This window comes from Sinohyriopsis cumingii, chromosome 9 (assembly GCF_028554795.1).
Source record: "Sinohyriopsis cumingii isolate HCF-2022 chromosome 9, ASM2855479v2, whole genome shotgun sequence".
NCBI lineage: Eukaryota > Metazoa > Mollusca > Bivalvia > Unionida > Unionidae > Sinohyriopsis > Sinohyriopsis cumingii.
The window spans coordinates 57,958,595-57,980,659 of record NC_142969.1 but is presented as its reverse complement, the minus strand read 5'-3'; the positions used below and the strand labels follow the sequence as shown (position 1 = coordinate 57,980,659).

General features: G+C 34.3%; 1 protein-coding gene across 1 annotated transcript in view; it reads right to left on the bottom strand.

Moving 5' to 3' along the window:
* Nucleotides 1–4,261: 4,261 nt before the first annotated feature.
* Nucleotides 4,262–22,065, bottom strand: part of LOC149791884 (uncharacterized) — a 65,855-nt gene continuing 48,051 nt past the window's right edge. The window contains exons 14-17 of the mRNA XM_089969491.1: nucleotides 20,618–21,916; nucleotides 18,544–18,642; nucleotides 11,253–11,371; nucleotides 4,262–4,671 (exon numbers count right to left, since the gene is read on the bottom strand). Of these exons, the coding sequence (XP_089825617.1) occupies nucleotides 4,262–4,671; nucleotides 11,253–11,371; nucleotides 18,544–18,642; nucleotides 20,618–21,916 (1,927 nt within the window). The remainder of the gene's footprint in view (nucleotides 4,672–11,252; nucleotides 11,372–18,543; nucleotides 18,643–20,617; nucleotides 21,917–22,065) is intronic.

Sequence of the window (22,065 nt, the reverse complement as noted above, 5' to 3'; positions counted from 1 at the left end):
CCAGTATTAAATGGTGGAGGAAGAATCTGTGAAAATCCCGGAAAGAACCACCGACCCACTAGAAGCTACTGGCAAGCTTTCTCACATACCCACAGTGGCTGAATCCGAGACTCGAACCCACGCAGACAGAGGTGAGATGGCAGTGATCCGTAACGGACAGCGCTTTAGACCATTTGGCCATGCAGGGAGCTTATTTGTAGTAGGAGAATAGGTGTACTTTAATTTCATACTGTGAAAAGAATATGTGCATTTTCAAATGCTGTAAATTATCTGGTCAAGTAATATGGGAAAAATATACTCCAAACAAAACAGTAATTTAGAATCTCTATTATGACATAAACTCCTTGCTACAAAGTTGTAACTGCAATGTTTTACAGATTGTAAGAAGCAACTGCATGATAGCTATGTTTGAACTATAATATCCAAATCCTTGTAAAGCTTTATGATATGATACTCTGGACTGAATACCACATTTTACATCATTCATCAAGTCATGAAAGCCTGAAAATCGGTGACACACTCAGGTGGACAAATCACTAATATGCGATGGTAGACCGATCAATAATCAAATGGAAAAATATTATAGCTCATACGAAATTATGGTAGCCCAGATTTTTCAATAATTTCCATTTAACATGCCATTAAAAACATGTAGATGGATAATTTCATATGGTTCTGAAAAATAAACAAATATTTCAGGTAAATCAATTTGTTTACACAATTACATTTTCATGTTTTTTAGCATTCATCACTCAAACATCTGTAATTTAAACATTACAAACAATCAGATGAAACTGATTTTTCTCCATCGTTACAAGAAACTACAATATCTGAGATATCTATTTATTTATTTTTTGCAAAATAATAGAAAATAAACAGTGTACCTTAAATTATAAATAAAATGAAAAAAAAGTTAAGCCAGGATAATAAGGGTTGTGATGGTCTATTGCTTGGTCTGTTTCAGACCTAACTGATTCTTAACTACACATTTTTTTCCTTCAAAAATACAAATTTATCTTTCAAGAAATGTCCTTAAAATGATCAGAGCAGTGCTAGTTAATAGCTATTCTGTTTTTAAATGACACAAAATACAAATGTGATGAGACATTGTTTCTTTAAGGAAAAGTAACTGCATGTTAACAGAGTTGAGCATTCCTCAGCTAATGTCATACAACGGTTATAAAAATGTAACTGCTTGATTGTATTTGAATGTAATTCAGCAAGGAAAAGGGTATTATAGTGCATATAGTACAACTAAAGCAATCCAACTTTAAGTGGTGCAATAATGTCAATATGGGTAGCAAACTATGTCAGATGATCTTGAAAATTTAGCCTGTAGTTCTGGGATTCGGGAACATGCATCAAAACAAGGTTTATTCAAGCAGCAAGACTGTGACCATCCTTAATATATATATATATATATAAGTGTCTGCATTGTATGACTACAGTTTATACTTACTGCATTGTAGGACAACAGTTTATACTTACAGCATTGTAGGACTACAGTTTATACTTACTGCACTGTAGGACTACAGTTTATACTTACTGCATTGTAGGACAACAGTTTATACTTACAGCATTGTAGGACAACAGTTTATACTTACAGCATTGTAGGACTACAGTTTATACTTACAGCATTGTAGGACTACAGTTTATACTTACTGCACTGTAGGACTACAATTTATACTTACTGCATTGTAGGACTACAGTTTATACTTACTGCATTGTAGGACAAAAGTTTATACTTACTGCATTGTAGGACTACAGTTTATACTTACTGCACTGTAGGACTACAGTTTATACTTACAGCATTGTAGGACTACAGTTTATACTTACAGCATTGTAGGACTACAGTTTATACTTGCAGCATTGTAGGACTACAGTTTATACTTACTGCTATAGAAAATGCAGCTGGTAGTCCAGGGGGCTTAAAGAAACTTACAGTATAGTAGTCTGAAAAACAATTGGTAGTCCTGGTTTGCAGACTACTCATTTGTATACTCATGCATGCATTGTAGCGAAAGCCACTCATGCATACTGTGTATTCATTTTTCAAGCTTCAATACTTTATGAATCCAGTAAAATATGATGTCCCATTCTTAAAATTACAAAAATCTTTTAAAAAAATAATAAGAAATCTCAAGAAATAAATAACAGAACTATATTTTAACCATTGTTTACAAATCATATGAAAACATAAAAGGGCACATGAATCAACAGCTAGTAAGTACTAGTTTTCTACAACACATGATGTGATTTTAACCCTAAAAAATACTTTATGAAGATCTGGAAAAGAAAAAATTTAGCATTTTATTCCCATTTTTTTAAAAAGAATTACTACCGTATTTGCCAGTCTATATTTCCATGCGGAGTTTAAGACAAATCAGCAAATCTGGCAAATTTTCTATCCTTCATCCTTATATAAGTCGATGCTGAGTATAAGACGAAGCCATATTGTTTTTCACTTCATTCCATACACCATCGCGAATTCTATCCTACCTGTAACTCTGTAACCTTTCCAGTCAAGATCATTAAATGTAACCAAAAGTATCTAATTTATTTCACAAAAAGTATTTTAAATGTATCGTGTACTTTTAGCTGCATATAACAACGCTGACCCAAAAATGTATTGAGTTACACATTAACTGTAAACTAAAAGTACTTAATTTATTTCACATGAAGTATTATTAATGTATTATGTACTTTTAGCAAAATATAATGATGCTGACCGAAAAATTTATTGATTTACATAAATGATAAAATTTGCAATGCTGTGTGGAATTAAATTATAATAACTTCCAGTTTCATAAATATTAAAAGTATCACTGTATGCTATTTCAGATTACCAGCAATAGAGAAATTGCATCATTATACTAAAATGCATTTTCCGAGGTTGGATGTTGGAAGAGAGATACAGAGAGAAAGATGCATATATATTCCATCGCATTTTTCTTTTTGCACCTCGTGATCAAACTTAAATATGGACCAATATATATGAGAAAGAGAGAGAGAGAGAGAGTTCAGCTCTTTGTGGATTTTTTGGTTCTTTTTTTTTAACTCTTTGCCCCTGTGTTGCTGAAGCTTTTGTCAAAGAGAGAAAACATTAATAAATGAAAGAGTAAACGTAACCATGAAAATACATACCATACTCCTTCAGGGTTTAGATATTCACAATAGTTATTTCTATATAGTCTCTATTAGGTTAAATCCCAAGAATGACCATTTTGCATGCTGTCAAATTTTATTTGCAAGTGTAACAACCTCTCCATTCCTAACAATTATGATTTTGTTTAAAGTGCATGTACTCTTTCCGTACTTAGGATGCAACTGTTTTTGATCTTTGCTCATGCTAGATGTACTTTAAATTGCTGTCTGTTCCATCAGCAAGTTCAAAATTCACTGGCTGAGAAATTTACAATAGCAACCACAGAGCATTTCCTTTAACTATATGGTATAGTATTCATAATACCCATGGGTAGCCTCATTTCCATATTAGTAGCCTCGCTAATTTGATTTGGTCTGCAGAATCTTGAGCTCAAACAGGTATTATCTTGGAATGACTGAATACAATCACAGCATATTTAATTAGCGTGTAAATACCACTATAAAGCCATGTGATTCTTGTAATAATGGAAGTGGAAACAAAAATTAGAAGGAATTGCTTAACTAGTGGCATTAATTGATAATGGAATATGGTACTGCACTTGTACACAAGTAAAATCAGTCATCAGGTATGTGAACAATACAGATTTACAATCATGAAGATATCTGCCTGTCTGTCTCTCAATGGGGCATACAAATCAATCATTAGGTGCAAGAAGAAAATTGTGATGGAATATTTCTTTGTCATGGTTATTGATCTTCTAACTTGAAATTCTAACGCACATATATGTAATTAAATTTAAACAGCATATATTACAAACAACGTATATTACTGGTGCATGATGCTTTAGCGCAATTACATCTGATATATGTTAACTTTCAATACTGATGATCATGTAATTGTTTAATATACTCAATATTTGTTCATACATGCTCTCTTCCCCAAAATGAAATATTTTTTGCACATTATTTTTGTACTCTTGGAGAATTATTTTCCATATGAAAAATATGATAAAGGGATTCAGACAACATAATCCATGTATAAGTCGATTCGGAGTATAAGACAAAGCTAAGATTTTCCGGTCAACAAGTATCGTCTTATAGGCCAGCAAATATGGTAATTAAAAATAGTTTTAACTGCTCACCTATAAGAAATAGTCTACTCAAGTAACAAGCTAGGCAGATAATATAGATCTATAAAGTGTTGTACAAAATGTATATATACCTCAATCTTTTTCCTCTCCCTTCTCTTCTCTTCCCCAGATGATGAATGTTTCTTAGACTTGGACCTTGATTTTGATCTTGACCGGTCTGAATTACTGCTAGAAACCGACTTTGCCTTAGACGATGATCTGCTAGACGAAGATGAGGATCTGTCTTTGCTTGAGGAGGAGCTAGACGAAGATGAAGACCTATCTTGGAGAGGCGACTTCAACCTTTTCTTGGGTTCTTCCTGATTGGGAATTACTGTCCTGGCCTTAAGAGTGGGGTCATCATCGAGGTGATACTGTATTTTTATTCCTTGTATTGATTCTGGTTTTCCTATATTTCCTTCATTTTCCTTTTCACCTGTTTTGTAAATTCAAGTAAACATTTTCAGGACCACATGACATAAAAAGAACACATTTCTTCCTAGATTCATTTTACAAAACTTTAAAACTTTGACAATATACTTGCAAGAATAATTTCTCAAAATCAAAAACATAGGCATACATAAAAATACACATGAAAACTTTTTTGTGCAACAAGTTCCCTTTGCCTTTCTAATTCTGGCTTGATCACTTAGAAACAACTGCATCTTTATTTAGATTTTTTAACATGAATACTTGAATCAAAAAGCAAACATTTATTGATCACTCACATTCACTTCTAAAACATCTTCCTGCAAAACTACCCATTTGAATTTTAAAGAGATTGTCTTTTCATCTTTTTGCTTAATATTTATTCTTCTTTGCAAACAAGAGTCCCTTATACTCTATCAATAAGAATTTCCTGGAATTCTGTAAAACCACATCAGATATTCTTGCGTGACAAGATTTTCAAATTAATAAATGGACAACAATACTGGATGTAAGTTGAGAACCATTATTTCAGACAAGCTATACGCCACAGGAAGACTTGTTGTGAAAACTGCATGCAAATATGACTATCCATTCAGGTGGAGTGGTAATATCGAGATTTTCAAGATGGCAGCCATGTTCTATAAAAGACTGGCATCGTTTATGTTTAGGAGAAGCTACATGTCTTTTGTGAACTATGTCGATATGACCAAACATTCTTCTGGTGAAAACATCATGCTGACAGGATTTTCCATTTTGGAGTGATAACAAGATTTTCAAAATACTGCCATGGTTGCCATATGATGTCAGATTTGCACAATTTTCATTTGGGACCAACAATGTAACAGAATTAATCTTCTGATGAAAACCCCATCTCAATCTGTCATGGAGCCATAATGCATGTCAGACTGGTACCATTTTCATTTAGAACATCATGAGAAGTCTCCTTGTGAAAATTAAAACTGATATGACTTTCCATCTCATTGTAGTATAATATCAAGATTTTTCCAGATGACCATATTGTCTATCAGATCGGCACAATTTTCATATAAGACCATCTACAAAACCATAAATGGTTTACTGGTGAAAGCCCCATGTTGATATAACTTTCCTTTCAGGAAGAGTAGTCATAACGATATTCATGATGGCTTCTGTGGTGGCCATTTTGGATGTCAGATTGGCATTTCATTTAGGACCAACTACCACCGTAACAGGGATAATATTTTACAAATTAAATGTACATAAACCATCATGATTTTATTGAATCCTGTATAACTGTTTTAGTGATCACTAAAGACTAAAACTCAGGATACAATAGATGAAGTAATCAGTAACCTACAAAAAAACAAGCAGCTGACTGGTTGCTTTTTAGCAATGGAGCATACAACATATAAATTTGTAAAGAAACAGGTCAGTTCTGCCATGCTTACTCACAGATAAGCTGGAACACACTGAAACATCATAGAAAATGAAGAAAACTGTATAGACAGTAAATGGTTCGAAACTTTATATAAAGTATTTATGTTCATGATTCTAAATAGAAGTCTGCATTATTTGAGAACAGAATTTCATATTTTATTATAATGGTGTAACCAGTAAGAGTCCCTATGCTTAAAAAGTATTTACATTATATTATTTTGAAGTTAATTGTAAACTAACATGTACAACACTACTTGCAATGCAATTCTGGAGTTAAGACACTGCAGTTTAATACAATATTTTATTGATCTGAAGTCCTGAATGAAGTAATTTTCTTATATGTATTCAAAATACAGGTTGACATAATAATACTAGGATAGCAAGAAAAGTATCTTGTTTGTCTCTTTGTTAAATTTGTCTATCTGTCGCACTATCTGTTCATTGCGTAGAATTTGCTCATGGTAATCACATTCTATGTTCATTTTTGTATATATTGTCACATATAGAAAACACCAAAAGACAAAGGAATATAGATGCTAGCAATAAAGAAATGCTGGTTCCATAAATAGGGTAATTATAATTTGCAATTACATCATGCTCAAGTAATGTCACATTGCTTGAAGAAAATGAATGGCCACAAGTTTAGTAGTTGAATATTATTTCTTAAAATCAGGAAATAATATATCTTTCCTATATACAGATATGTTCAATAATAAAGAATATTTGATTGTTTGTATTGGTAACTGCTTATAACGAAGTGCAGAGTGTAACAATATTTGTATTGGTACCTGCTTATAAGGAAGTGCAGAGTGTAACAATATTTGTATTGGTACCTGCTTATAAGGAAGTGCAGAGTGTAACAATATTTGTATTGGTACCTGCTTATAAGGAAGTGCAGAGTGTAACAATATTTGTATTGGTACCTGCTTATAAGGAAGTGCAGAAGTGTAACAATATTTGTATTGGTACCTGCTTATAAGGAAGTACAGAGTGTAACAATATTTGTTTTGGTACCTGCTTATAAGGAAGTGCAGAGTGTAACAATATTTGTATTGGTACCTGCTTATAAGGACATGCTGAGTGTAACAATATTTGTATTGGTACCTGCTTATAATGAAGTGCAGAAGTGTAACAATATTTCAATGCCATATTTATATTTTCTATATATAAACAGAATTTTATATCCATTGTAATTTAAATGCTTGTTAGCTGTCCGTATATTTTTCCTTTCTCATCTCTCTATCCTTGGCATGTTTTTTCTCCTTTCTAAATAAGAGAATATTTCATCCTTACAATGGAACATTTTGAGTTAGCTAGCTTTCAAACAAAGACGGTACTCAATATTATTCTATTCCATTACAGAGTTAATGTAAGTTAATGTTATTAACATACACTAATGTAATTTATGTCAATAAAGTCAAAGTGGTGAATCACTAAATATTTCCCTTGTATATGCATTATTACTGTCTGAGCTGAAGCATGTATGAAGTGAAAAAAATCACTCTGCTACAACATTAAAAGAACTTCTTTTAGTAAAAACCCCATGTGGATATGACCTTCCTTTCAAAGGAATAGCGATAACCTGATTACGGCTGCTGTGGTGGTGATATTTGACATCTATGCAGCACCATTTTAGGACCAACTGGACATCATAATAAGTCTTATGACTTTCCACTCACAAGTAGAGATGTCAAAATTTTGGAAAATTTCTACCAGGTACCAGTCAGTCCTAACAACTGGCTACCCGGGTACCTGAACAAAGGGAAACTGTACTAAATGTGAACCTGAACTGCTTTGCTGTAGGCTCACATGTGCCAAACCCCAAAGAGGTATAAGCATAATTATTACTAATATAAGTTACAAAAAAGTGCAATCCAAGCATACAAAAGTGATTTGTATATTACATGCCTAACTACAGAAAACTATGAAACAAGTACATTTAATTTTGCTAATTACATTTAAAGTTTTTGCCACAAATTGGCTACTTTCATGTGGATTAGTAGTTAATACAAGAGTATAGACACAAAAGAAATCGATAAATTATTTATGCATAATACTCACTTTAACGAGTCTACATGTCTATATTAATTTATGCGACTTGACTTGCCATGGTTCATTCCTTAATGACGATTCAGTGCAACAAGTTTATAGATTTAATAAAATCCCTCTCCTCTAATATTTTGCAGTAATATAACATCCATCAATCACATCAATACATCCTGGGGTTCTTTGAGGGGTTGGAGTTTTTTTAATGACATCTTGTAACATTTATTTTCAAATTTGGATGAGTCTGCTATGTAATTAATATAAAAATAGAATTAATCTTGGACAAATGGTTCTGGGATAAAAAAACAACACAAATGCTGAACATTATAGAAGAACCAGAATTTGCAAGACTTTCCAATTAGAACTAAGCAGGCAGACAATAAAAAAAGACAATTTTTGTCATCTAAATGTGTGCTCTCAATGTGCAAATATAAGAGAAAGTACTTCTTTCAATAGTGCTAATACAAAAGAGGTATTTTCAATACCGTTAATACAAGTACAAAAGATGTATTTTCTCTGTGATAACATTAACTGCATGTCAACTGATGTGATTTATTTGATAACCAGTTAAAAAGGGTAGCCTGCAATATGTTGGACAAACACTTCAACAAGTTTCTAAGAGAATGAATAATCATCGCTTTCATATAAAAAATTATAGAGATCCTCAGTTTTCCTCTAATATTTCAACACACTTTAACACCAATAATCACCCTCTACTCAATTTTTCTTTCATGCCAATAGATATTGTGCATGGTGACATGAACAGACTCATAAAAGAAACTTATTGGTTTCATAAGTTAGATACTTTGTATCCTAATGACCTTAATGCCAATGCTGCTTTATGCACTAAATAAAATTGTATATATTTTTTTTAAATTGATATATTGTTTATCCTTTATAACAATATAATTATATGTATGACTGTTTGTCTCTATTTTATTCTATTAATTTACTGGACAAGTTGTTTCACATTCAAGAAACTTGTCTGTTTTCTTGGAACTGTTTATGTAAAGGTCATGCAAAATTTACCACATTTACACACGAGGTAAATTTTTATTAGATTTGTTTTCAATGTTATTAAGTAACAAAGATGTTTCCCTTATATTTAAGTGAAAAATTTCATTTTGTATAGTTTTCCATTTTGTTCATTTTTTCCTAATATGGTATAAGAAGTGCATGTTACGGTAGCGAAGTGTTTGTGTTGCCTTTGCTGTGAAAAAAATGTGTCTTGGGTTTCCTGCCAATAAAAAAGGTCCTGTTAACAAACATGTGAACAGTGGCTCTGACTTGAACAGCTAACACTCGCTCCAGGGCCACAAACTTTAGGCAAAAATGCCATTAGTTAAACTGAACATTTTTATTGTGCTTTCTTTTATCTGAATTGTAGTACGTATTTAAATTGTATTTTGTCAAATATTTCTTAATCAGTGTCACTGTTGATGAAAGGTACTGACCCAGTTAATATCATCAGGATCTCAAAACAAGCGGGTTTAAGTCTTGAGAAAAATGGCACACAAACCATGGACAGGCACAAAATTAGGACAGTCGAGCTTGAAATATCAGTGCTGATTCTTAAATAGGTCATGCAAGAATGGATTTGTATTATTATATAGTATGACAATTAAATTCTAAGCATCCATACATGCCCATGTGATGATGAATAAATGTGCATACAACACGAGCCTCGAACTGTAATTATTATTCTGTGTCTCAATCTGAACTTGGAAAACTTTTTTTTTTAATGGGTACCTGGTTGTTTATTTTATTACCCAAGTTATTAACAACCGGCAGGTACCATTGGCATCTTTACTCAGGTTAGAGCAATAACAAGATTTTCAACACGGATGCTGTGGTGGCTATGTTGGATACCCATTAGTGCAATTTAATTTTAGACCAACTAGAAATCATGAGAAATCTTGCAGTGAAAACTTCACCATCCATTCAGAAGGATTAGTGATAACAAGGTTTTCAAGAGGATCACTCTGGAAGTCATGCAGGATGTCCAAACAGCACCATCTTCACTTGCTAGCAACTAGACCATGGAACAAATTCACAATGTTTCAAGGCAATCCTCCAAATAGTTTAAAAGTAGAGGTATCAAACAGATGGATGGACAATGGATAACAGATGACAGACAATGGACATCAATGTATTGGATAAATTCTTCTGGTTTATAACCAGTAGAGCTAATAATATTCAGATCTGACCCAGTCCTGCCAACCCTGACAAGTCCATCTCAGTAAGACAGTTGATTTTTTTCCATAAGCTTAACCAGTTTTCAGTAAGGTGTAAAAAAAAATATCATAAACTGCTAATGTAAAGCTGGAAAATGTAATTAAAAGTTCAGTATTCGAAACATGCAGCAAAAATAAACAATATGTTCAACTGAAAAGTTTGTAAAGTACGTGTAGACTTTATTTAAAACTAGTACAGTTGCACAAAATCTGGTTCCAAACCCTATGCAGCTCAATGGCTTGTTGCTATCTCTCAAGTTGACGTAATTCTTGGAAATTCTTTTTCCATTTCACATAACGACGGCACTCATATCTCCTACCATGAGTAATACTCAAATTGGCATGCGATGTCCAATAAACGTAATTGTGTCCCTTCCAGCTATTATTCACAAGAATTTGAATATTCCTTTTTATTCTCGTGTGCTGATTATTAACACTTTTCAAGAGGCTTATTTTCCCTTCCGTCTTAAACATGCATTGCTTGCTATATGCCATTTATTTATAAATTCTATAATCAAGTTTCATCATGCAGACACTTCGCATGAAGAAATATGTGTAGTTTAAAGCGTTTGAGGTGCTGCTCTAAAGATAGTTTGGTTCCCTGATTAATTTCACTAATTCCAATATGAAAACCAGATCCAAATCAAATAGGGATGAATTTTTTTTCCGGCAATGATCATTTTTCTGTAGTTTTTGCTTTTATGCCATAAGTCTGTATTTTAATTGTAATTTTCATAAAACTTATGGCAAAATCGTATAGGTTGGCAAGTCTGCTGACCCTTCAATACCACTGTTCTCTTAATGCCATTAAATATTTACCTCAGCAAGTAAAGGAGGTTAAAATCATCGAGTCAAACTGAAAGGAAAATACTTTTCCTTATCATTCTCTTACCTTTTAATCTCCCTCCTTGTCCCATATTATCTAAGCTGCTAGAATGGTTTGCATTTTTATTGCCAGATACAAAAATGGACTGATTATCGTTCTTGTTACTGTCAATACTGTCTTGAATTCTGGAAATACATGCAAAAGGGAAAGATTGGTAACCTCACAATGTGTAGGCAAGCATTCCATTGAAAGCAATGTCCAGCATGCACAATGCACAACAATGTACACGCCTAGTACATGACTTTTAACAAATAGTAATGTTAGTATTGAGAATACATTTGTATATCCCCAATAAGCAGTTTTTCATTGACTTTACAAGTTTTCAAGGACTTCTAAAAAATTTCAAGAAATATTTTTTTTTACCGACGGTGTACCTTTCCATAAAATATTTTATCACTTCAAAAACAGTTTAAAAAGTAGAAAAAATACACAAATAATTATTACACCTCTACAGGAAAGGGAAACAACTCTGTATGTGGGGTAACCATCCATTTTATTTACTTACGTTTTGGAAACATTTTTTTACTTAAAAATTACCTTACCTTTTCATGATTTGTAAACCTGAGTGGAAATAATCTAACTATGCCACAAAACAAAGAAGTTAAATACCACTGTGCTGAAAATCCATTAATTCATGAAATAATACTCACTTGCAACCATTTATGGGCAGCCAAATCCATCAATCCATTAAATATTAAAAGTAAGATGAAAATGAAATCTGCAAATTTTATACTGCAATATGTGTGGAAAATCAAATGTTTATCAAGGGCAATACTAAAATTAATATACCATCTGGACAGACTGTGTAACCAAACTGATAAACCAAGAAATACCATCTATCTCTCTAACATAGGATTTCCTTCTCTACAAATAGCATATTTCATAATGTACATAAATTACAAAACAAGACAGGACAGAAAAATATTTAAGTGCAGAGACAAATAATGACTGATGTATCAGATGACATCATTTTAAGTTTTTTTTATCAGCAAGGTGTATGGACAGATAACCACTGGAAAGCATTTTCTTGTCTTAACAGAAGATAACTGATTCAAAATACTCTTGCCCTTAAAAATGCGGTCTTCCCATATCCTTTTTATATCACTGATCTCAAACATTTTCTTCGTTACAGGAAAAACCTACCTTTTTAGCCTTCAAAATTATATTGTACAAAACTAATGTTCAAACATGTACAGTGTGAGTATACATACCCAAGTCTGTAGCTGAAAACTGAGGAATAAATGCCAAATAATCTTCATACATACAGTGCAACTTCTTACATAAAGGAAATTAGCATTTCACCTGGACATGTGCTTTAATGCATACATCCCTGTAATACAGTGCAACTTCTTACATAAAGGAACCTAGCATTTCACCTGGACATGTGCTTTAATCGTACATCCCTGTAATACAGTGCAACTTCTTACATAAAGGAACCTGGCATTTCACCTGGACATGTGCTTTAATGCGTACATCCCTGTAATACAGTGCAACTTCTTACATAAAGGAACCTAGCATTTCACCTGGACATGTGCTTTAATCGTACATCCCTGTAATACAGTGCAACTTCTTACATAAAGGAACCTAGCATTTCACCTGGACATGTGCTTTAATGCATACATCCCTGTAATACAGTGCAACTTCTTACATAAAGGAACCTAGCATTTCACCTGGACATGTGCTTTAATCGTACATCCCTGTAATACAGTGCAACTTCTTACATAAAGGAACCTGGCATTTCACCTGGACATGTGCTTTAATGCATACATCCCTGTAATACAGTGCAACTTCTTACATAAAGGAACCTAGCATTTCACCTCAACATGTGCTTTAATCGTACATCCCTGTAATACAGTGCAACTTCTTACATAAAGGAACCTAGCATTTCACCTCGACATGTGCTTTAATCGTACATCCCTGTAATACAGTGCAACTTCTTACATAAAGGAACCTAGCATTTCACCTCGACATGTGCTTTAATGCGTACATCCCTGTAATACAGTGCAACTTCTTACATAAAGGAACCTAGCATTTCACCTGGACATGTGCTTTAATGTGTACATCCCTGTAATACAGTGCAACTTCTTACATAAAGGAAATTAGCATTTCACCTGGACATGTGCTTTAATGTGTACATCCCTGTAATACAGTGCAACTTCTTACATAAAGGAACCTAGCATTTCACCTGGACATGTGCTTTATTGCATACAACCCTATACCTGATTTGCAAATCCCAGCATGGGTCTGTGTGTTTATGCACACACCTGCATACAAGTATATGCCAACCCCTAGGGTAGGCCATGCAAAATCTAAGTGGGAAAAAATGCATAATCTGAACAAGACCAGTGTCATAATTACAATTAACTGTTTGAAAAATGTACATTTATTAACTAAACTGGATCTGCAACCAATTCAAGTTTTTGCCACAAACAGGCAAAATCAAAGTGGATTAGTGCATTCGTTTCAAACACAAAACTGATTTAAAAATACACGACACATACTTTATCTAGTCTATATGTTTAACTTTCTACTGTGATCATAAAGTCAACTCCACAAATCCTGCAATAAGCATGATGTCTTGTATTACATCACTCATATATCCATCAGCTTGATTTCTCAAGCACTCTTGATTTATCCTTTTTTTAATCTGGCTTGTTTTAAAGTTCAACAACATTGTTATCCTCCAAAATTTTACCCTTTATTTCACATGCCTGAATCACATTAAAAAAACTTGCTGCATATTGTATCTTGCCCATTATACATGTTAGAGACTGGTTCTTCAACCAATACTCATTATTACTATAATGATACTGAGAAAACTAGATATCCAACTGAAGAAATCAGTTGGTTTTCCAGGAAATGTTTCATATACAACTGCTATAAGGAGAACACTAGGAAAGTACATGTATGATATGTGTACTCTTTCAAATATGCAGGTGATACATGAGAGCCTTCTTTGATAAAATTATCTCACAAATAATGTATCTGGATAATACAAGGATTTAGGAATATAAGGATTTAGAAAAGGATTTTATTTCTTATTTATTGCTTTATTTAAATTTTTATCAATCAACACACAGGTGAGCATAAGACATAATTAGGTGTAACACAATCATAATGATTATGCCAAAATCTTAATGGTTGTCACATATGCACATGAATCTGCTTCAATGCACACATTTTGGTCTGTGCATTAATATACCCCCACCTGCCATATCTGACTTGCAAAATTCTAGACCACTGTCCATGTGTTAATGCTAACACCTGGGTCTGAGTGTTAATGCATACACATGTCCATGTGTTAATGCTAACACATGGGTCTGAGTGTTAATGCATACACATGTCCATGTGTTAATGCTAACACCTGGGTCTGAGTGTTAATGCATACACATGTCCATGTGTTAATGCTAACACCTGGGTCTGAGTCTTAATGCATACACATGTCCATGTGTTAATGCTAACACATGGGTCTGAGTCTTAATGCATACACATGTCCATGTGTTAATGCTAACACATGGGTCTGAGTCTTAATGCATACACATGTCCATGTGTTAATGCTAACACATGGGTCTGAGTGTTAATGCATACACATGTCCATGTGTTAATGCTAACACCTGGGTCTGAGTGTTAATGCATACACATGTCCATGTGTTAATGCTAACACCTGGGTCTGAGTCTTAATGCATACACATGTCCATGTGTTAATGCTAACATCTGGGTCTGAGTGTTAATGCTAACACCTGGGTCTGAGTTTTAATGCACACACCAATGTATCTGACTTGTAAAAGCTTAAACTGTAACATTTCCCTATAACACTGTTTACAATGATGCCATCACTGTCAATGCAATTGTCTTTAGAAAAGCAACACCTCTACTTCACTATACTAATGAAGGTAAGACAATTACCAGGCTTATATTTTCAGACAAGTAACTTTCACCTTTAATGTATATTATGTTAGTACATATCAAAGGTAGAAAGTTTAACCTTGTCCACGATCTGTTCAGTGCCATATTCTATGAGAGAAATATAGTCAGTTGTTATGTGACATTTGGGCTGATGGTAGATCACCTCATTAATACACACATACATTGTAAAGATATGGGTGATTCAAGTGATTTTACCAAAACTGGATCGAAAATAGTCTTGGGGGGTGGTAACAAGCTCAACATATCAGATGCAATATCAACTCATTAATACTGATGTTTCTTAGTCATTATATCACTTTATTATGTGAGATCTAGATCATATATGCCTATATACCAAGTTTAATCAAAATCAGACTTATGTGAGATCTATATAATATATGCCTATATACCAAGTTTAATCAAAATCAGATCATATCAGAGTTATTTAAAGGAGCTGATGCCCAATTAGCTCCCAAAAAAGTCCAGGAGTTAAGGAAAAGACCATTTCTTCCTTATAACTGCTGAGTGTGGAAAACATATACAATATTCTTTGGTAACAGTGTTTCCCTTCAAACTCATTTGTGCTTCAGAGACCCCCAAATTTTTCATATGACCCCCAGTTTTGATACAAGATTTGTTTTTTACTCTGACTCCCAGTTCTGACATCAAGGGGATTTTTTACTCTCAGTCTTACAACCCTAGGGGATACACTGAGCAATAACTAGATATTTAAATTAGCTGCTGCAGTGGATATACAGGATGTCAGTTTGGCATCGTTTTCATTAAGGACCAACAAGACATCATAAAAGTTGACCTGACTTTCTGTTTTGTAGAAGTAATGATAGTAGAATTGGAACCATTTCCATTTAGGACCAATTAGATGTCATAATACATCTTCTGGTGAAAATGTGAGGTCAATATGACTGTGAGATGAAGGAGAAGCAATAATATGATTCCAACAAGACTGGTGTGGCAGCCATATCAGACATCAGATAGGCACCAATTTCAATTAACACCAATCAGCATAAGAAGCCTTTTCATGAAAACCCAATGTTGATATGACCATCCATTCAGGAGGAATGGCAAGAACATGATTTTCAAAATGAGTGCTGTGAAGGCCATACTGGATGCCCAGATATAGGCATTTTCATTTAGGACCAACTAGATCATGGGAAGAATGTGTATCTAAGTTCTATGGCAATCCTCCGAGTAGTTCAAGAGGAGTAGTGATAACACATTTGTGCTAACAGACTGACAGATGATAGACAACAGTAAGCTCTTCTGGTCTATGACAAGTATGCAACAACGTAACTATGCAACAAGTATGCAACAACCTAAATATGCAAGAAGTATGCACATAAATTTCAAGAGTTACTATTAATATGACATTTGCTCGAGATCCTTCACTATATGTTAAGACTGACAGCAGCAAAATGTGATAAAGTTAAAAAACTTTGACTATAAAAAAAATAATCATAATATATTGATCTTTGCATGATAGAAATATCTTCACACATGCAGCATATTAAAAAGAATTACTGTCATTAGATTTTAGTAATATTACCTCTATTTGGATCCTAGCACCTTCAAATTTAAAAGCAAACAAAGATAAAATTAGTGTAAACGTTTCTTCAGATATCTGAAATAATTCCATGGCAAAGATGTACAATGTATAAGGGAAAGTTTCAAACATTTACAATTCATAAGGAGGTAATACTAGGGTGACCAACTTTAAGTTCTTTGACTGCGAAAGCTAAGTCAGAAGTGTCACTACAATTTCAGAAAAAGTTGAGTGATTAGCCAAATGCAAAACCTGGCCTAATAACAATGTTGCATTAACCTGCAATCATCTAAGTAAAGCTTACCTTTATAAGTAAATCATCTATCACAGTGACATGTGCATAATGCATAAATATTGGAAAAGAAAAATACTCAATTTGTTATCATAAACCTGGCCTGAAAGACCTGCAGTCACTATTATAAACTATCATTAAAACCTGAAGTGAAAATACATATACAATAATGAAAAAGATGCAAATGAAATGTATGAACTAAATGAAGCATAGCATGGTCATTTTGAACACAGCACATTTATCATTAGTACAAAGTAAACTGGTATATACCATGAAACATACTATTCTATTAGGAATATAAACTATGCATATAATGAACTAATCTGGGGTCTCTCATGGGGTTTGTTATCACCATATTTTAATGTACTAATCGAGGCTAAAATGGTTAGTAAATTCCTTGATCATTTACCTATAAAACATTAACCAAACCAATACCAGTTAATCAGAGTTGGAAACAACCAATGTACCAAGAATTGATTTATTTTCAATGTATTTAAAGTATTTAATTATGAGAAATACACGGCAGACATTTTCATAACAACGGAAGTAATATTTGGTAGCCATGCTCCAAAACATACTTTCAAGTTCACTTAAACATGTTTGAAATTTGCATGTATTTCACATTCTTTCTTATGCAGTTTAAAATCAACCAGCTGACTGAAAGTTTGACCATTTTCTCCTGAAAATTTCTTGTCAGAATTACTTTTGACTGGATTTAACACAATCTGTCTCACTTGACAAGTCCTGGGTTGTTTCTATCACGGATCTATCTGCCACTTTAATTTCCATTAATTTTTCTAATCATTCTTGATACAGTACTAATCATATTCCATTTTTAGTTATCAAATTTTTCCTGAAGCATATCTATTTGCATTATCAATGGAATATTATTCCAAAATGTCAGTATAGATCTTATTCTAAGTCATTTTCCAAATAACTTTTGAATCGTGATCTAATGATCTACCAGCCAAGTTACCGTGGTTTCCTTCACAAGGTATACATGCCAAGTAACTTGCCATGAACAGTGGATACTTTTTAGAAACCTAATTGTTATGCAAGAAGTCTCATTTCTGGTGTGGATTTTTGTGTGAACTGTTATTGAAAATAACTCACTATTACTAAACATACAAGAATAATGATAAATAATGTTTTTGCTTTGTGCAAACATTTGCTGGACCATGATGATAAATAAATACTTAGAATGGGAAATACTTGTGACAGACTGAATTTTTGTGTGGGTAAAGAATATTCTCAGGATTAAGCCCAACTTGAAAATAGTATTGTTTGATTGGATGTTAAGGTAAACAGTGCAACCCCACAAAGTGTATCATGACAAAATCATCCTTTTTGGATATTTCGAATTTGTACAGTATACAAAAAAATAAAAACAAAGTTATCTTTTCAACTCACAAGACTACTATCTAGGAGATATGACTTTCAAACATTTTTAACACCACAAAGACAACTCTTGTTATTGGAAAAAATGTACCTTTGTCTCACTTGTGATAATGGTGGCAAGAAAATAAATATATCTGTACCTTTTAAGTTCATTTGGTGGGGCTTCCTTTGGCTTCCAAGGTTTCTGGCCAGGTTTCCAGTGGGTGGGTGGGGGGCTCTCAGATTTCTCTTTCATCAGCCTAAAACATGTTGAAATGAGAGATCAAATATTTAAAATTAACAGAAAATTTAAAAAGTCCATCCAGATACACATCTATTATTCTGCCTGCCCAGTATCTACAAAGATCTCCCTATCCTTCTTGAACTTGCTTACCCAGCCATCTATCTTCTTTAATACACCAACCTTCCTACCCACAATTTACCTTCCAACTTACCTATCAGTCTTCCTACCCACAATTTACCTTCCAACTTACCTATCACCCTTCCTACCTACAATTTACCTTTCAACATACCTATCTAACACCCTTCCTACCTTACCTACAATTTACCTTACAACATATGTACCTACCACCCTTCCTACCTAAAATTTACCTTCCAACATACATACCTACCACCCTTCCTATCTACAATTTACCTTCCAACACACCTACCTAACACCCTTCCTACCCACAATTTACCTTCCAACTTACCTATCAGCCTTCCTACCCACAATTTACCTTCCAACATACCTATCACCCTTCCTACCTACAATTTACCTTTCAACATACCTATCTAACACCCTTCCTACCTTACCTACATTTTACCTTACAACATATGTACCTACCACCCTTCCTACCTAAAATTTACCTTCCAACATACCTACCTACCACCCTTCCTATCTACAATTTACCTTCCAACACACCTAACACCCTTCCTACCTACAATTTACCTTCCATCATATGTACCTACCACCCTTCCTACCTACAATTTACCTTCCAACACACCAACCTAACACCCTTCCTACCTATAATTTACCTTCTAACACACCTACCTAACACCCTTCCTATCTACAATTTACCTTCCAACATACCTACCTACCACCCTTCCTACGTACAATTTACCTTCCAACATACCTAACACCCTTCCTACCTACAATTTACCTTCCAACATATGTACCTACCACCCTTCCTAACCTACAATTTACCTTCCAACATACCTACCTACCACCCTTCCTATCTACAATTTACCTTCCAACATACCTACCTACCACCCTTCCTACGTACAATTTACCTTCCAACATACCTAACACCCTTCCTACCTACAATTTACCTTCCAACATATGTACCTAACACCCTTCCTACCTACAATTTACCTTCCAACATACCTACCTACCACCCTTCCTACCTACAATTTACCTTCCAAAATATGTACCTACCACCCTTCCTACCTACAATTTACCTTCCAACATACATACCTACCACCCTTCCTATCTACAATTTACCTTCCAACATACCTACATACCACCCTTCCTACCTACAATTTACCTTCCAACACACCTACCTAACACCCTTCCTACCTACAATTTACCTTCCAACATATGTACCTACCACCCTTCCTAACCTACAATTTAACTTCCAACATACCTACCTACCACCCTTCCTATCTACAATTTACCTTCCAACACTTACTTAACTCACCTTCCTACCTACAATTTACCTTCCAACATATGTACCTAACACCCTTCCTACCTATAATTTACCTTCCAACATATGTACCTACCACCCTTCCTACCTACAATTTACCTTCCAACACACCTACCTACCACACTTCCTACCTACAATTTACCTTCCAACATATGTACCTACCACTCTTCCTACCTACAACTGACCTTCCAACACACCTACCTAACACCCTTCCTATCTACAATTTACCTTCCAACATACCTACCTACCACCCTTCCTACATACAATTTACCTTCCAACACAGTGTTCCTGCTACGTATTTACCATCCACTCTCAGATCATGCCCACATATAAATGCAAAAAGACATATAAATAGAAAAAGAAAGATAAATTAGATTAAAAAAGGACACAGACATCAGAAAGTATATAGTAGAAAGGAAGAAAGATGCAAGAGAGGGAACAAAATGAGTAAGAAAACGTATAAAGGGGAAGGAATGGTGCATATTTATGCATACACAGACAATGAAAACATAATTTCATAATCAAGACATACTTTGTTATTGCCTGTGCTTTTAACTCATCTCTACGATCCTGGACACTGCTCCATCTTCCTTGTTTGCTCTGTGAACTTTTCGACCTTTCACGTGATGACCTTGAGGAGTAAGAGCTATCTCTATCACTTCCCGATCTTGACCTTGACCCTGATCTTGAGTAAGACCTTGAGGATTGTCTTCTGCTTTGTGATCTTGACCTTGATCTTGAATATAAGCTAGATTTTGATCTGCTTGATGATCTTGATTTCCTAGATGCTGTTTTTCTGGATCTAGAATCCAACTTCTTTTCTGAGCTACTGGAGGTTGAATCTGACCCTGATTTTCTCCTACCTCTCTCAGATGATGACCTTGACCTCTCTCTCTTGGCAGACTTATCAAGTGAACTGAACCTTTCCCTACTATCTGACTTGGACCTATATGATCTGGATATCTTGTAGCCATCCCCTCTGTCTCTGTTGTCTTTAGTTAGTCCTTTCTTGTCCTTAGTTGTACTACCTAACTGACGTTCCATATGAATTTCTCTTCTTGCTCTATTTTCTCCTTCACTGTCAACCTCAAACTGTCTGCCTCCTCTTCTTCCAAGACGCGATGCATCTCTACCTTGTACATGATCCTGTTGCCTCAAACTCCTGTCATTTTCAGATTCAGACTCTGATTCTGATTCAATTTCCTGCCTGTATTTCCCTTTTGCCTCATATCCTTGCCCCTTCTGACTTCGATATAATTTCTCCAACCTCATTTCCTCTTCAAAATACACATCTCTGCCTTGTCTGTCTGATCTGAACTCTCCTTTTTCATCATCACTTGACTCAGATCTTCCCCTTTTTGCAGCAGAATCTCTCCTTTTAATAAGTCTGTTATAAATCTTTTCCCCGGAGACATATTCTTCACCTTCAACAGTTTTTCTGCCACGAGGTAGATTTCTCTTCCCTTCCTTGTCCTCAAAATTTTGCACTGACATCATCTCAATCTCTGACCTAGATCTTCTTCTATGCCTCTTTGAGACCTGTGCAATCTCTCTTTCCTCCTCAATTGATGAACTTCTTCTATCCTGATATGCTTTGTTTTCTGACCTACCATAATTCCGTCTATCAGTCTTCTCTTCATAACGACTGCCTTGTTTGTCATCATAATGATCGTAACCTAACCTGTTGTAGTCTCTATTTTCAGGGCTACTCTCGTCACTTTCTTCTTGTGGAGGAAGGGTGTACCTAATTCGATCAACACTCTCTTGATCCTCATCCCCAAAGATATCAGTCATCTTTTTCTTCCTTTTCTGTTTCTTCAACTTTTTGGCACTTCAGATATAGAAGATAAAACTATATTCATATAAAAGTACATGTTTTTGATGTTAATGTGCATATTCAAAAAAGGAAAGGAAAAAAACATTGCCTAAAAAAACATACCAAAAAGACTAAATGGGACTCACCTGAAACATTAATTCACC